The 14,184-nt window shown below is 38.3% G+C and overlaps 1 protein-coding gene across 6 annotated transcripts in view; it reads right to left on the bottom strand.

The window, feature by feature from the left end:
* Nucleotides 1-14,184, bottom strand: part of fat1a (FAT atypical cadherin 1a) — a 175,492-nt gene that overhangs the window by 24,573 nt on the left and 136,735 nt on the right. For all 6 annotated transcript variants that reach the window (XM_059989300.1, XM_059989301.1, XM_059989305.1 and 3 more), the window contains exons 13-18: nucleotides 13,895-14,128; nucleotides 10,174-10,563; nucleotides 9,801-10,015; nucleotides 5,735-5,872; nucleotides 5,271-5,414; nucleotides 1,877-2,074 (exon numbers count right to left, since the gene is read on the bottom strand). In XM_059989300.1, the coding sequence (XP_059845283.1) occupies nucleotides 1,877-2,074; nucleotides 5,271-5,414; nucleotides 5,735-5,872; nucleotides 9,801-10,015; nucleotides 10,174-10,563; nucleotides 13,895-14,128 (1,319 nt within the window). The remainder of the gene's footprint in view (nucleotides 1-1,876; nucleotides 2,075-5,270; nucleotides 5,415-5,734; nucleotides 5,873-9,800; nucleotides 10,016-10,173; nucleotides 10,564-13,894; nucleotides 14,129-14,184) is intronic.

Below are 14,184 nucleotides of genomic sequence, written 5' to 3'. Positions count from 1 at the left end.
TAAAATTCCCACATATGACTTAACAATGTTCATGTAGCCTAGGAAAGCCCATAGAAGTGTCCCAATTGCTTCCATCTGAAGGGCTCCATGAAAAGCAGATCAGATGAATGTCAGGTATTCAGGAATGAACACTACCTTTTCATCTGCCACACATTAGACGGGCAGCTGGCATTTGAATGTCATTCCAGTCATTTCATCTGTTTACCCTATTTTTAATATTAAAAAAGGCTCTAAATTTAACTGATCTGTTTGAACTTTTATACAAAAAGCCCTGCAGTTAAGATTGTTGAGCAATTGGTGCTGAATAATTATTCCAAATGACAAAATAAGACATTAAGACATAGGAGCAAAATTAGGCCGTTCTCCCCATTGAGACTGTTCTGCCAACTGATCATGGCTGATCCATTTCTTTCTGAATCCCATTCTCCTGCCTTCTCTCTGTAGCCTATCATACCCCAACTTATCAATCTCTGCCTTAACTACACACAATGACCTAGCCTCCACCTGTGACAACAAATTCCACAGATTCTGGCCAAGGAAATTCCTCCTAATCTCCATTCTAAATGGACGTCCCTCTATTCTGAGATTGTGCCCTCTGTCCTAGACTCATCCACCATAAGAAACATCCTCTCCACATCCTTTCTATTTAGGCCTTTCAACATTCTATAGGTTTCAATGAGATTTCCCCCTCTTACTTCTAAATTCCAACAAGTACAAGCTGAGTGCCATCAAAAGCTTCTCATATAATAAGCCTTTCATTTTTGAAATCAGTTTTGTGAACCTCCTTCGAAACTTCCCCAATGTCAGCACAACATTTCTTAGATAAGGGGCCCGAAACTGCTCACAATACTCCAAGTGAGGGCTCACCAGCTCCCTATAAAGCCTCAGTATTGCAACCTTGTTTTTATATTCTAGTCCTCTCGAAATGAACGTTAATATTGCATTTGCTTTCCTCACCGACTCAACCTGCAAGTTTACCTTTAGGGGCTAGTGCAGAACAGTGCAGAGCACTGAAGTTATGCAGTTTGGCATTTGGGGATTTAACAAGATTCAGCATCACATTACATAATTGCCTGTAATTGACGAAAGCCAAAGTTTCAAAAAAAAAAAATCGTTTCAAATTCTTTCTTCTGAAGAGGAAATATCAGTGGTTAAGCTGCTTTTCAAACCTCAGTTAAATATGGGCCAATTCCTTGATTTGGCAAAACATCTTCTTTCTTAATAGTTGTGAATCTTGGGGCAAAGAAGTGCCGAACATCCACAAGTGGTGGACATGCTTGAATATCTTGCTCAAGTGTGTGGCTGCTCTGTGACAGCTGACAGACTTCTTACTCATTGGGAAGTGGATGAGGGTTGTAGGGAGGAACTGAAATAACAAGTGGTAGAAATCATTCCTGCTAGAGTCTCTAGTTAGGAGTCACAAGCTGTGGAGATTGCCAATAGGGAATCTAAGAAAGTCGGCTGTGTGCCTCGGCATTCCAATTGTGTGATCACTTACCAAAAAGAAATCAAAGTCACATGTTAAGTTTATTATCAAAATATGTATACCATATACAACCTTGAGAATCATCTTCTTGCAGGCAGACAAAAAGCAAAGAAATAAAATGTAATCCACAAAAATCCTCTCACAACCAAGACCGACATTCAATGTACGAGAAAAGAACAGATTGCACAAACAATAAAAAAGTTAAGAAAAACCAATAAACAGAATGTCGACTAACCCTGCCCCCCCCCCACCAACAGGTTTACCAGCAACTTGTATACAACCCTTAAGTAAAACAATTCTAAATAAAAGTTATTCCTAGATTCAAATCAACTCCATTCTGTACCACCCAAGAAAAAAATCTTATTCAATGCACAAGACTGGGTATTTTACCTGCACCTGCAGCTGATAGGCATCTCTGATCTTGTGGTCAAGTTGAGATGATGATAAGAGCAGACCTTGTGGATTTAACTGAAATTCATTCCCGTCATTTCCCCTAATAAACGTAAAGATGAACGGAGGGCCGTTGTGTGAGGAATCCCTGTCGATCACCTGAAGCTGCAGCACACTGGATCCGATCGGCTTGTTTTCCTATATAAAAAAAGGTACAAGTCATACATTGGAAGGAAGTGGATTCTCTGTATCTTGTTATATCAGTCTAGACATTCTACACAGTGAGGATATACAGTGGATTCTGGTTAATTCTAACACATCGGGACCAGTACATTTTGGCCCAATTAGGCGGCTGCCCCAATTAGCCAAAATACTTAAAAGGTAACTGAGTAACACTTTTTGTATTTAAATAAAATACAGAATTAGAACACTACCTAATATTTATTGATGAAGGAACCCATCTGCTCTGTTCTTATGATTTCTTCAAGAGACTACAGCTTTGTTGTGGTTTGAAGGCTTATGTGCCATGATAATCTTGAGAGTTATGTTGGCTGGAATCAAGGCTTTATACTTTGACTCTTGGTAGTGTCACCCACACCAAGCAGGTCAAAGGGTAGAGGCTAAACTATGAGTGGTCCACTGGTCCTCTAGGTCCAGGGGTTCAACTCAATGTAACAACCTTGACTAGGAAAACTAAATTCTTATGGAAACAACAATGAAGAATCCTTCTACATCTGAAAGTGAATGGGGCCCCTCATCTTAGAAAAGATGTGTTGGCAATGGAGAGGGTCCACAGAATGAAAGGGTTATCATAAGAGGAACGTTTGATGGTTCTGGGTCTGTACTTGCTGGAATTCAGAGGGATGGGGGGGACGGGATCTCACTGAAAACTTTTGAATGTTGAAAGGCCTAGACAGAGTAGATGTGGAAAGGATGCTTCCCATGTGGGAGAGTCTAGGACAAGAGGACACAGCCTCAGGACAGAAGGGCGCCATTTCAAAACAGTATTGCAGAGAAACTTCTTTAGCCAAAGGATGGTGAATTTGTTGCCACATGCAGCTGTGGAGGTCAGGTCATCGGGTGTATTTAAGGCAGAGATTGATAGGTTCTTGACTGGACATGGCATCAAAGGATACAGGGAGAAGGCCAGGAACTGGGGTTTAAGAGGAGATAGAAAAAAGAATCAGCCGTGATGGAATGGCAGAGCAGACTCGATGGGCCAGATGGCCTAATTCTGCTCCTATGTCTTATGGTCTTATGACTGCCAATATTTTCAATTTCTTTGTAATTCCTAACTTGAAGTAGTGAAATCATTTCATTTTCAGTCCCAGCCATTTCCAGCATCTAAGTGTCAGTGCTTGAAGCCATGTTGAGCAAAACAGCTCTGAATTGTCTTACTACCTATTTCTTGCCAACTATCAGTGGCAAAAGTCACTGCTTTTTGAAGGTAAACACACGCAGCTGATGCTATTTAGAAACTGATCACTCAAAGCACTGTGTAGTGACTAACAGCCATGTAAGCACACATGACTTATGCTAATTAGAGACTGTTCAGCAACACACTTCTACCCCGATTAAGTGGCATAGTGCAAATGAATGAAGGAATCCCGGTTAATTTACTCAATTTAGTTTTTGTTCTTTAGAGCTGTCCCAATTGAATGGCTCCCCTGATTAACCGGAATCTGCTGTACTGAATTCACAATGAAAGGCTAGATTGTATGGTGACCTAAACTTGACCTCCAGAAGCTAGGAAGAGAAGTTCTGCGACAATATTGGTGGAGTGACAACAGGGTGGCGTAAATGTTGCAAATGGTAACTGGTAGCCTCGCCATATTATTGGCTAAAGTAAAGAGGGATATGTAGAACACGTTCAATACAACATATCAGAGGGAATAAAGATTACAAGACTGCAGTAAGACAGTTACGATGTTTATGATTCAGGATAAGGATTTTCAGGCATAATGTAATTTAAAAACAAGGCTGAGGGCTAGCTGGTTTTGGTGTGGGACAGATTACACGCTGATCATTCTTTGAATGAAAATGCATAAAAGGACAGTAAACTAAAGTGCTAAACAGACCTATCTGGGATATAAAGTTCACCTATTCAGAATAAGTTTGATGAATGATCCAATTGCTGGTACTTAATACTTTAAAAAAATTAAAAGCAAAATGCTGTGTATATAGATTTTAGTATGGCATTTGTTAAGGTTTCCCTTTGGCGGTTTATTCAGAAAGTCAGGATGCATGGTATCTAGGACAACGTGGGTGTATGGATACAGAATTGGCTTGCCCATATAAAGCATAGGGTGGCAGTAGATGGAGCGTATTCTGCCTGGAGGTTGGTAACCAGTGCTGTTTTGCAGGGATCTGTTCTAGGACCCCTATTCCTTGTCATTTTTATATATATGACTTAGATAAGGAAATGTAAGTTTACTGATGGCAAGAAGTTTGATGGAATTACGGATAGCGCAGAGGGTTGTTGTATTTCGTGGTGGGACGTTGATAAGATGCAGTGCTGGGTGGAGAAGCAGCGGACAGAATTCAACCCAGAAAACTGGCAAGTAATTCACTTTGGAAGGTTGAATTTGAAGCTGGTACACAAAGACAATTGCAGGATCTTAACAGGGTGGAGGAACAGGGGGATTGGGGTCCACATCCACAGAACCCTCAAAGTTGCCACACAAGTTGATGAGATTGATAAGAAGGTGTACGTTGTGTTGGCCTTCACTAGTCATGGAATTTGAGTTCAAAAACTGGGAAGTTATACTGCAGCTCAATAGAACCCTGGTTAGATCACACTTGGAGTATTGTCTTCAGACTGGTCATTTCATTCGAAGAAGCATGTGGAAGCTTTATAGAGGTTCCACAGGAGATTTACTGGGATGCTGCCTGGACTAGTGAACATGTCAACATGTCTTATGAAGATAGGTTGAGCGAGCTAAGAATATTTCTCTTTGGACTGAAGGAGGATGAGTAGTGACTTTATAGATGTATACAAGATGATGAGGTATAGATGAGTGGATAGCCAGATGTTTTCCTAGGGTGCAAATGGCTAATACAGGAGGCATAATTTTCAAGTGATTGGAGGAAAGTACTGGGGGGGGGGGGGGGTGGCGGGTGTCAGAGATAAGTTCTTTACACGGAGAGTGGCAGGTGTGTAGACACCCTGTCAAGGGTGTGGGAGAGACAGATACATTAGGAGGAATTTAAGAAATTCTTAGATCAGCATATGGATGATGACAGAATGGAGGGCTATGTAGGAGGGAAGGGTTACATTGATCTTAGAATAGGTTAAATTCTGGCACGACATTGTGGGCCAAGGGACCTGTATGGTGCTGTAATTTTCTGTGCTCGAAATGCTATTGAGACTACCATAAACTTTTGTTGTTCTTACCTGAATGATGACACTATAGTTTGCCTGCAAGAACATGGGAGGATTATCATTGACATCAGCTACATCAATATTAACAGTGGTTGTGTTGAACCGAGGAGGAGTGCCATTGTCTGAAGCTTGGACTGTCAGGGTATAGCCAGAAATCTAAGCCAGGAGAACAAAATGATCAAAAATGCACTGGATCTACACATGATGAACAATGACACACAAAGTAAGCATTTATCTTCCCTAATCCTTGATGTACAGGAACACACACACACACACACACACACACAATTTATAAGATAACATAATCACATTCAAACTCAAAAGAACTTTTGCTTCTAATATATTTTCTATTTAATTTCTAATAATAATTTCTATCAAGAAAAAAGTTTACAATTTAATGAACTTTTTTTTGTATCTTAAATAATTCTGTAGGAAAAATATTGACCATGCAAGATTAAATCAGGCAATGTACTCACTTTTTCTCTATCCAAATGTTGTGCTACTTTTATCTGCCCCTTGGTATTATCAATGGTGAATGGGCTTCCTTGATTGCCATTAATTATAGAATAGCGGATCTGGCTGTTTGATGGCCCATCTGAATCGTCTGCAATAACCTACAAGAAATGATATGCCCATTAGGATCACATTAATAAAACACTTACAATATTTTTTTGCTTGTAATCTAATTTGTTATCTCTTTTACCCAAGGCTGACAAAAGGTCAGAGCAGAGGTGTTCTCCACAAATACTGCCTATACAGCCTATTCCGTTTTTTAAAAAGTTTTTATTTCTAACTTCCAGAACCAATTTTTTTTTTTGATTTTCACATTAGCTATAATCTTTCATTATAAACTAACAAGACATGCCTAAGCAGGCCCCTTTTTGAAGGCTTCCTGTTATTAAATAATAATATAACGGGAACGTTCATACATTTAACAATTTCTAAAAAGGATAACTGTATACAGAGAAAATTATACTTTGGCTCAAATGAAACAAAATTAAAACCTGCACCATAAGAGTCACAGAAACACTCAACTTCATATTTTCAATTTGATTAATTGGTGCAATAAAGCATGAAATAAGTCTGAATTAATTGGCATTTTATAACAGTATTTGTTTGTTTGTTTTGAATTAAAGTCAACAAAAGGGAAACAAGATGTTTACAATATTAATTAAATTCAAGTAGTCATATAAACAAGCTAATTATTGATTTTAAATAGCTGAGGGAAATTCTACTCACAGAACTGTAATAATGTTCAACAATTTTTTACCCCTTAATTAGGACATAACTTGATTACTCATTTAAAAATGAGAAAATCTCACGTCTATAGGCCTGATTTCAGATCAGAAGATGGGGAAACCACAACAGCGCCTCTTTCACCTCAAATAGTTTAGGAAGTTTGGTATGGGCCCCCAAATCCTAAGAACTTTCTACAGGGGCACAATTGAGAGCATCCTGACTGGCTGCATCACTCCCTGGTATGGGAACTGTACTTCCTCAATCACAGGACTCTGCTGAGAGTGGTGTGGACAGCCCAGTGCATCTGTAGATGTGAACTTCCCACTATTCAGGACATTTATAAAGACAGGTGTGTAAAAAGGGCCCGAAGGATCATTGGGGACCAGAGTCACCCCAACCACAAAGTGTTCCAGCTGCTACCATCCAGGAAATGGTACCACAGCATAAAAGCCAGGACCAACAGGCCCTGGGACAGCTTCTTCCAGCAGGCCATCAGACTGATTAATTGATGCTGATACAATTGTATTTCTATGCTATATTGACTGTCCTGTTGTTACTATAAATTGCACATTGCACATTTATGAGGGGTTTGATCAGTTCATGGCCTAAGGTAGGAGGAGTCAATTTTGGAAAACCTAACACATTTGTTTCAACATAGTCCCCTCCGACATTTACACACTCAGTCCAGCGGTCGTGGAGCATATGGATCTTGGACGTCCAGGAAGTGTCCACAGCAGGGGTGATTGATAAGTTCATGGCCTAATGTAGAAGGAGGTGAGTTATACAGCTCTCTTTACATGCACATGCAGTTCAACTCTGATTATGCAAAAAGTTTGAAGTTAATAACTCATCATTGATAAGTTCATGGCCCACAGTAGAAGGAGGTATTAACTTCAAACTTTCTGCATAATCACTCAAAGAGTTGACCTGCATGTGCATGTAACGAGAGCTGTATAACTCATCTCCTCCTCCCTTAAGCCACAAACTTATTAATCACTCAATCTGTTGACACTTTCTGGAGGTCCAAGATCCCTATGCTCCATGGCTACTGGACGAAGTGTGTAAATGTAGGACGGGACTATGTTAAAAAATAAATGTGCTAGGCTTTCTATAATTGACTCCTTCTACCTTTGGCCATTAACATATCAATCACCCCTCATTTATAAATCACTATAAATTGCATATTTATACGGAGACGTAGCATAAAGATTCCCCGTCTTCCCCAATGTATATGAAGGATGTCAATTCAACCAGCCTGTAGAAAGCACGCAAAGGAGCTGGAGTAACCCAGCAGGACCAGCTGCCTCTATGGAGGGAAGTGGACAGTCAACATTTCTGGTTGAAATTGTTCATCAGGTCTGGAGAGAAAGAGGGGAGAGAGCCAGTAAAAAGGTAAGCTTGAGGAGGAGGGGTAGTGTTGATCGTTGCGTATTGGGAGGGGAGGAGCTTGCTGTACCGACTCACAAGAGGGACACCTGATTAGATCAGAGAATGCTCTGGGAATGATGAGTTTGCTGAAGTCGGGGGTGGGGGGGGTAGATTTAGCTGACAAATGGGGTTTCCAATGCTAACCCAAAATCTGCTCAAGGAGCTCCCCATGCTGATGCAGACTTCGCAGGGAAGCTGAAAGTAGGGTCTCTGGCTCAGACCACTGAGAAGTCGCAGGAGGGAGCCAGATTTGCATCAGTGGAAACCACTGTACGATGTAGGAAGTTTGAGCATTTGGATTGGGGCAAAAACTGGAAACTGTTATTCCACAATGTCCCAATATTTACAAAGAAAATGGATTACATAGCAAAACAAATTAATTGCTGAACACATTTGTTTGAAATATGGTGCAACTCCACTCAAAGTCTGCATGTACAGTACACAAAAAAAAAATTCCTCCAGTGCTGTCTCTCATAATCAAGTGATCTATTAAAATATTTCTGGCCTTAGTATCGCTGGCTACCACATGAAATAGATCATAAACAGCTGTTCAAATACAGCTAATATATTTAAAATTATTTAACTATGCCATTAATACAGTTAATGATAAACATGATTGGCACTTGATATATAATTTTCCAGCAACATCGTTTTTTCATTGTTCAAAACAAATAACCAACTTTGTTAATTAAAAATGAAAGAAATAATCAATATCCAACAGCTCTCTATTCATCCTCAATTTCATCTTTTTCTACTTGGATCAGTTTGGCCTTTTTCCCTCAATTTTCTCCGAGTAATGGACTCAGGAATAGTAAAAAAAATCAACTCACCTTACAGAAATATCTGACTCTCTTAAAATCATGGATTATACTTAGTGACATAATTGTGGTAACCACTACACTAGGACCATGGAAATCACTGGGAAATTGGGCTTAAATTATGCAGGACCCTGTGCTGGAAATACTATGTTTCACAAAAACAGCAACCAATAATTACAGTCCTTCGTATCAAAAATAGAAAAGTTAAATAATTCAAAGTGCACTGAACTTAGACAGAAATTATTTGCATTATTTAATTGAAGCTTATGTATTTTGGAATATAAATTTATCTATCAGGAACAGTTAGGCAATTAAGCCTGCTCTACCCACAATTCACGATTAATTAAGTTATAATGAATTATCCTCCTCTGCCACCTGCTCCACTGGTTGATACAAACCTATGTTAGATAGGTGATTGAAAATGCTGCTGCGTGTTTCTCTAACCTCAATTTATTTCCTAATCACTATCAATGCAATTTGAAAGTGCCCAGTGACAGCAAAAGCCTAATTCCCCATTGCCTGCTTCACATAGCGAATATTAGATCAAAAGTCCTTCATTGTTTAAAACCGTGCCTTGCTTAATATTTCTGAATTACTGATTGCCTCTCTGATCATGTCTTCCAACTGTTACGTTTTGCCTCATTCTGCAATGCATCTTCCTCAGTCTTCTCTGAAAATAAAACATTTCATTTGAGATACTTAGTGTAAATAACTCTGGTTACTCTCATCTGTATCCTTCCTGTTACATTAATCTTCTTATTTTCCTCAATAATTGATTACTACCATTTATGCTGAGCAGGCAGCAGATAGCAAAGAATAGTGATAAATGCAATATATATCTGCAGCTAACCAGAATTTCAAATACTTAGAATAAATAATGCAGCAGAGGTAGTTTGCAAAGTTAATTAGCAGAGGTTATATGGAATCAATGGTAATATGTAGTTTAGTTTGTGCTAAAATAAAATCCATCAAAGTCTGCGTTCTTGTTCTTTTTAAGCTATTAAAGTATTTCTATGTTTAAATGAAGAAGAATTATCTGGTAAGTGTTTGAACTTACTGTAACAACCAGCTGTCCCAAAGGAGCATCTTCACTTATCACTGCCATGTATACGTCGTGACTAAATTTAGGAGTGTTGTCATTGATGTCTGTCACATTAATATTCACTGTTGCCACATCATTAAGTGCAGGTGTTCCACCATCCGTGACTTCAACTGTCAAATAATATTCATGCGAGGTCTCAAAGTCCAGACTTGAGAGCACAAAAATAGCACCTAATGGAAATCAAATGGCAAATTAATAGAAAGGGGAAAAAACTCCATTAACAGCCTTACAGAAATTAACTTTGAAAACGCTGTGTAACTTTCCATGTACTATTGCTGAGCAAATTATTCTCAATGTATCCGCAATAATCATATAGGCAAAACGATACCTGTGTTTGGATCAATGCTGAATTTCCCATGTTCGTTGCCACTGATGATGGAATAGGTAATGTCTGCATTGGCCTCAGCATCTTTACTGGCTGCAAATACCTGAAGCACTTCAGTTCCCAAAGGAGTATTCTCAGGAAGTGTAGCTAGGTACTCCCTATACTCAAATACAGGTGGGTTGTCATTGATGTCCAGCACAGAAACCAGCACAGTACTTAAGGATGACAGCTTTTTCAGAGCTCCCTGATCAGTGGCCTTCACGGTAAGAACGTATGAAGCTTGGAGCTCTCGATCTAATGGTTTCTCCAAACTAATAATTCCAGACAACTCATCAATGGAGAAATGATCGTTTGCAGAATCCGAAAGTGAATAAAGCACCTTACGATTCAAACCTATGTATTAAAATTTAGAAAGAAATAGGGTTTTATCAATTTCATTACTAAGACAGTATGTTTCATGCTTGTAATTGTATTGTCTCAGTGAAAATAAAGTCAATACATTTAACGAACAGAAGTGGGAAACTTGCATTGGCTTAACACTTCAAAATTTATAATGTACTACTTGACTTTTATATTGTACATTATATACATAAGGCAGTACACAATGCTTAGCTTCCGTTTACTCCTAAATGTAGAAATCCACAAAAACACATGCAGTTTTAACAAACAATCAAATTAGTGGAAGTGCAATGAAATTTGCAAAGTATTTTTTAATTTACCTGTGCACTTTGAGAAAATGCCCCAAAAATTTTAACACTCAGTTTGAGTATCTAAAATTTTATTTCATTTTTAAAGAAGAGTATCTTGTTTTCAGAATGAAAACCAAGTGCACACATATTTGTGAACACAATTCCTTTCTGTAGTGATTCATTAGACTGGAAGTAGTTTTAAGACTCTGAACAGGCTGTCACTATTCTATCTTTCTCATCAAGGTTATTAGTTATTCCATGCTAGATATACCTACTTAAAGTGGCTCAATGCTTTATACATGCAGCCTCAGTACATCTATACGTGCAGATAGCTTAAATGTAATTTGGGCAAATCAGAATTTGGTAAATTAGGTTTAGTGACACCAAATTTGGCAATGGTTTTTACAGAATTTATTTTTCACCTTTATTTTTGTTCTATAAACTGTAACACTTTACAGTATAGATAATGCCTCTAGCTGGTATGCAAATTTCAATGTCTATGGATGGTTATGGTAAGAGTTTAACCTCATTTTGAAGATATGCCAGTGAACTAGACACAATTATAAATTGCTGGGATGACATCCAGTATATTGTATATATGTATGTATTTATGAGAAAGCTAGCTATAGAATTCCAATGTTGTTTTAATGTGCAATATTTTATTTTTTTATTTTATTTGGAGATACAGCATGGGATAGGCCCTTCTGCCCAACAAACTGCACCACCCAGGAAACCATCTATTTAACCCTCGCCTAATCACAGCACGATTTACAATAACAAATGAACTTAATAACTGGTAAGTCACTGCACTGGGCAGGAAAATGGAGCACCAGGAGGAAACCCATGCATTCCACAGGAAGGGTATAAAAACTCCTTGCAAAATACATCAGATTTGGTCTCAGAACTCTTGACACCATGAGCGGTAATAGTGTTATGCTACTATAGTGGTTACTTTCATTTTTCAGTTTTAATAAACTAATGATACTTTTTTAAAAAAAACTTCACTGTTAAAGCTACTCCAAAATTAAGACTTTTTTTTATTGGTGACCCCAAGACTATATTTCATTATCAAATAAATTGTAAACATACCAGACTTATCCTGCTTATGCTAGAAGATGCATTATTTGACTGAAATATATTGAGGGACTCTTTGATGTATAATTCATCAACTGGTATCAAAATTTTGAACAGCTTAATTTGCACATTTAAAGAATAACTACTGCTGGAATAATTTTACATTTACTGAAAGAACTAGGAAATTAACATATGCATAAAATCAGTGCTGAATCTGCACGATCAGCAATTTATTGGATTTATGCAAATATTGTTGAGGCTCATGGTTCCTCCAGAATGCAGTTTGTTTCATGCGCAGGATTGTATCAACATCACGTAAGATACAAATACATCGATAATTACAATCAGCAAATCTGGCTAACAATTATCATTCCTGGTAAGCTTTCACTTGCAAAATTTACCTGGGTTAACTCCTAAGCTTCTGATTCCACTACATTTTAACAGCCTTTCAGTGACAAACTCCGGTGCTGACAAGAACTCGGATTTAATCTGAGATATCACCAGAATTATTACTGTGGGTGATCGCGCTGGATGTTCCTCGTTGTGATCACAAGGCTGTGTTGGTCACTGATAATGTAAGATGCCACAGGCCTGTTTCCCTTGTTTGGTGGAACGACAGGCGATGTGGGAGCTGCCTAGCCTCAGCCGCACTGAGGACCAGGTCTCAGGCCGCGGCCTTGCCTGCAGCTGCAGTCTGGGAGAGGAGACACCAGAGCTGGTACAGCATGGCATCCATGCATCTCCCATTGGCGCTGCTCTCTAGTGTCTGATCGGTAGAGTGATAAGCTGAATTGTAGTGCTCGGAACTATACCCATCAATTTGTGGGACATGTCACTCAGGGTCTTGGGCTATATAATTGGCTTTTTTTTGCATAACTATTTTTTTTTTGTTTGTTATTTTTAATGTGCTGTGTATACTTTGCACCTTGGACACAGGGGGATGATGTTTTGTTTGACTGTATCCATGTACGGTTGAATGAAAATTAAACTTGATTTGATTATTCATGTTTGTATTTTACCATCATATCCATTCCATTCACAATAATTCTTTTAAAGATACAGCTAAAATGAAGTAGAAGAATAAAGTAATCCCAGGCACTATTATTTGCTTGGAGTATTATGTACTTGACTAGGATTATGACAGCATTCCCTTTTCCAAGCAGAGATATAACAAAAGATCAAGTATGAGTGTGTCACCTATAGTCACTTAAAGATAATTCAATAAAGTTTGAACAGTGCTCTGTTCAGATCTTCAATTCATTCTACCGTTCAATGACATCATGACCCATCAGTACCACAATGCCTTTGATCCGTATCGTAATAGTCCTAATACAATGGGCAAGTTAGCATATCTACAACCAAATTATGAATACATCTACTCATGTCCCTCTTATTTGGTTTAATTCGAAGATCGTGATTTTCTGTTCTGAAATTCTCTGCAAATTACTTCCTGGTATCAAAGTCCTTCAATTTCTCTCACATTACTTCGAATACATCAATGATAGCTCCTTGGCCCTCAAACAGAAGTCAAATATATGCACCCCATTCTCACTGTGATGTTTTTGACCTTAAACTACCTCTGTTGCTGCTACCTAAAAACAGGATTTGCTTTTCTGAGGTGTGGTGTCTAAAATTGAACAAAAAATTCAAGATCATATCTAACCAAGTGAGCCATGACAAGATCAAAGGCCCACTTCCTCTGAGTTGCAAAATTTTTAACATAAATGGTATATTCCATTGGCACTCCTGCAATGTGAAAATTTGCTTAATACATATGTTATTCACAACCAACAAGAAACACTATATTAATATAACTGATATGTGTATACACATACACACATATACATTTCTAGATGATTCTTCATTGTAAAGTAACCTGGTAACAATGTAAAAAATGTCTTAGTCTCTGGTAAATGTGCTGTACAATACTGGTAATTTAGTCGCACTGGACTTGACCATACCTGCATCTGGATCAGTAGCTTGAACTCTTGTCAGCAATGTTTTATTGGCTGTGTTTTCAAAAACAGATACAGTGTATGGATCAGATGAAAAGACTGGTGCATTATCATTCACATCCTCCAGTGTAATAACAATATCAGTCTGGCAGGAACGGCCACCTCCATCAGTAGCTTTCACCAGAAGATTATAAACCGCTTGCTCCTCACGATCAAGTGGAGCAAATGTTTTTAATTCACCTAATATTTAAGCAGAATACAAGTTAATTACAGAAGTAGCTACTGGAAGAAAAATG

Source organism: Hypanus sabinus, chromosome 14 (genome assembly GCF_030144855.1).
Source record: "Hypanus sabinus isolate sHypSab1 chromosome 14, sHypSab1.hap1, whole genome shotgun sequence".
Classification (NCBI taxonomy): Eukaryota; Metazoa; Chordata; class Chondrichthyes; order Myliobatiformes; family Dasyatidae; genus Hypanus; species Hypanus sabinus.
Note: the sequence above shows the minus strand (reverse complement) of the source record. Positions and strands in the feature narration are given on the sequence as shown.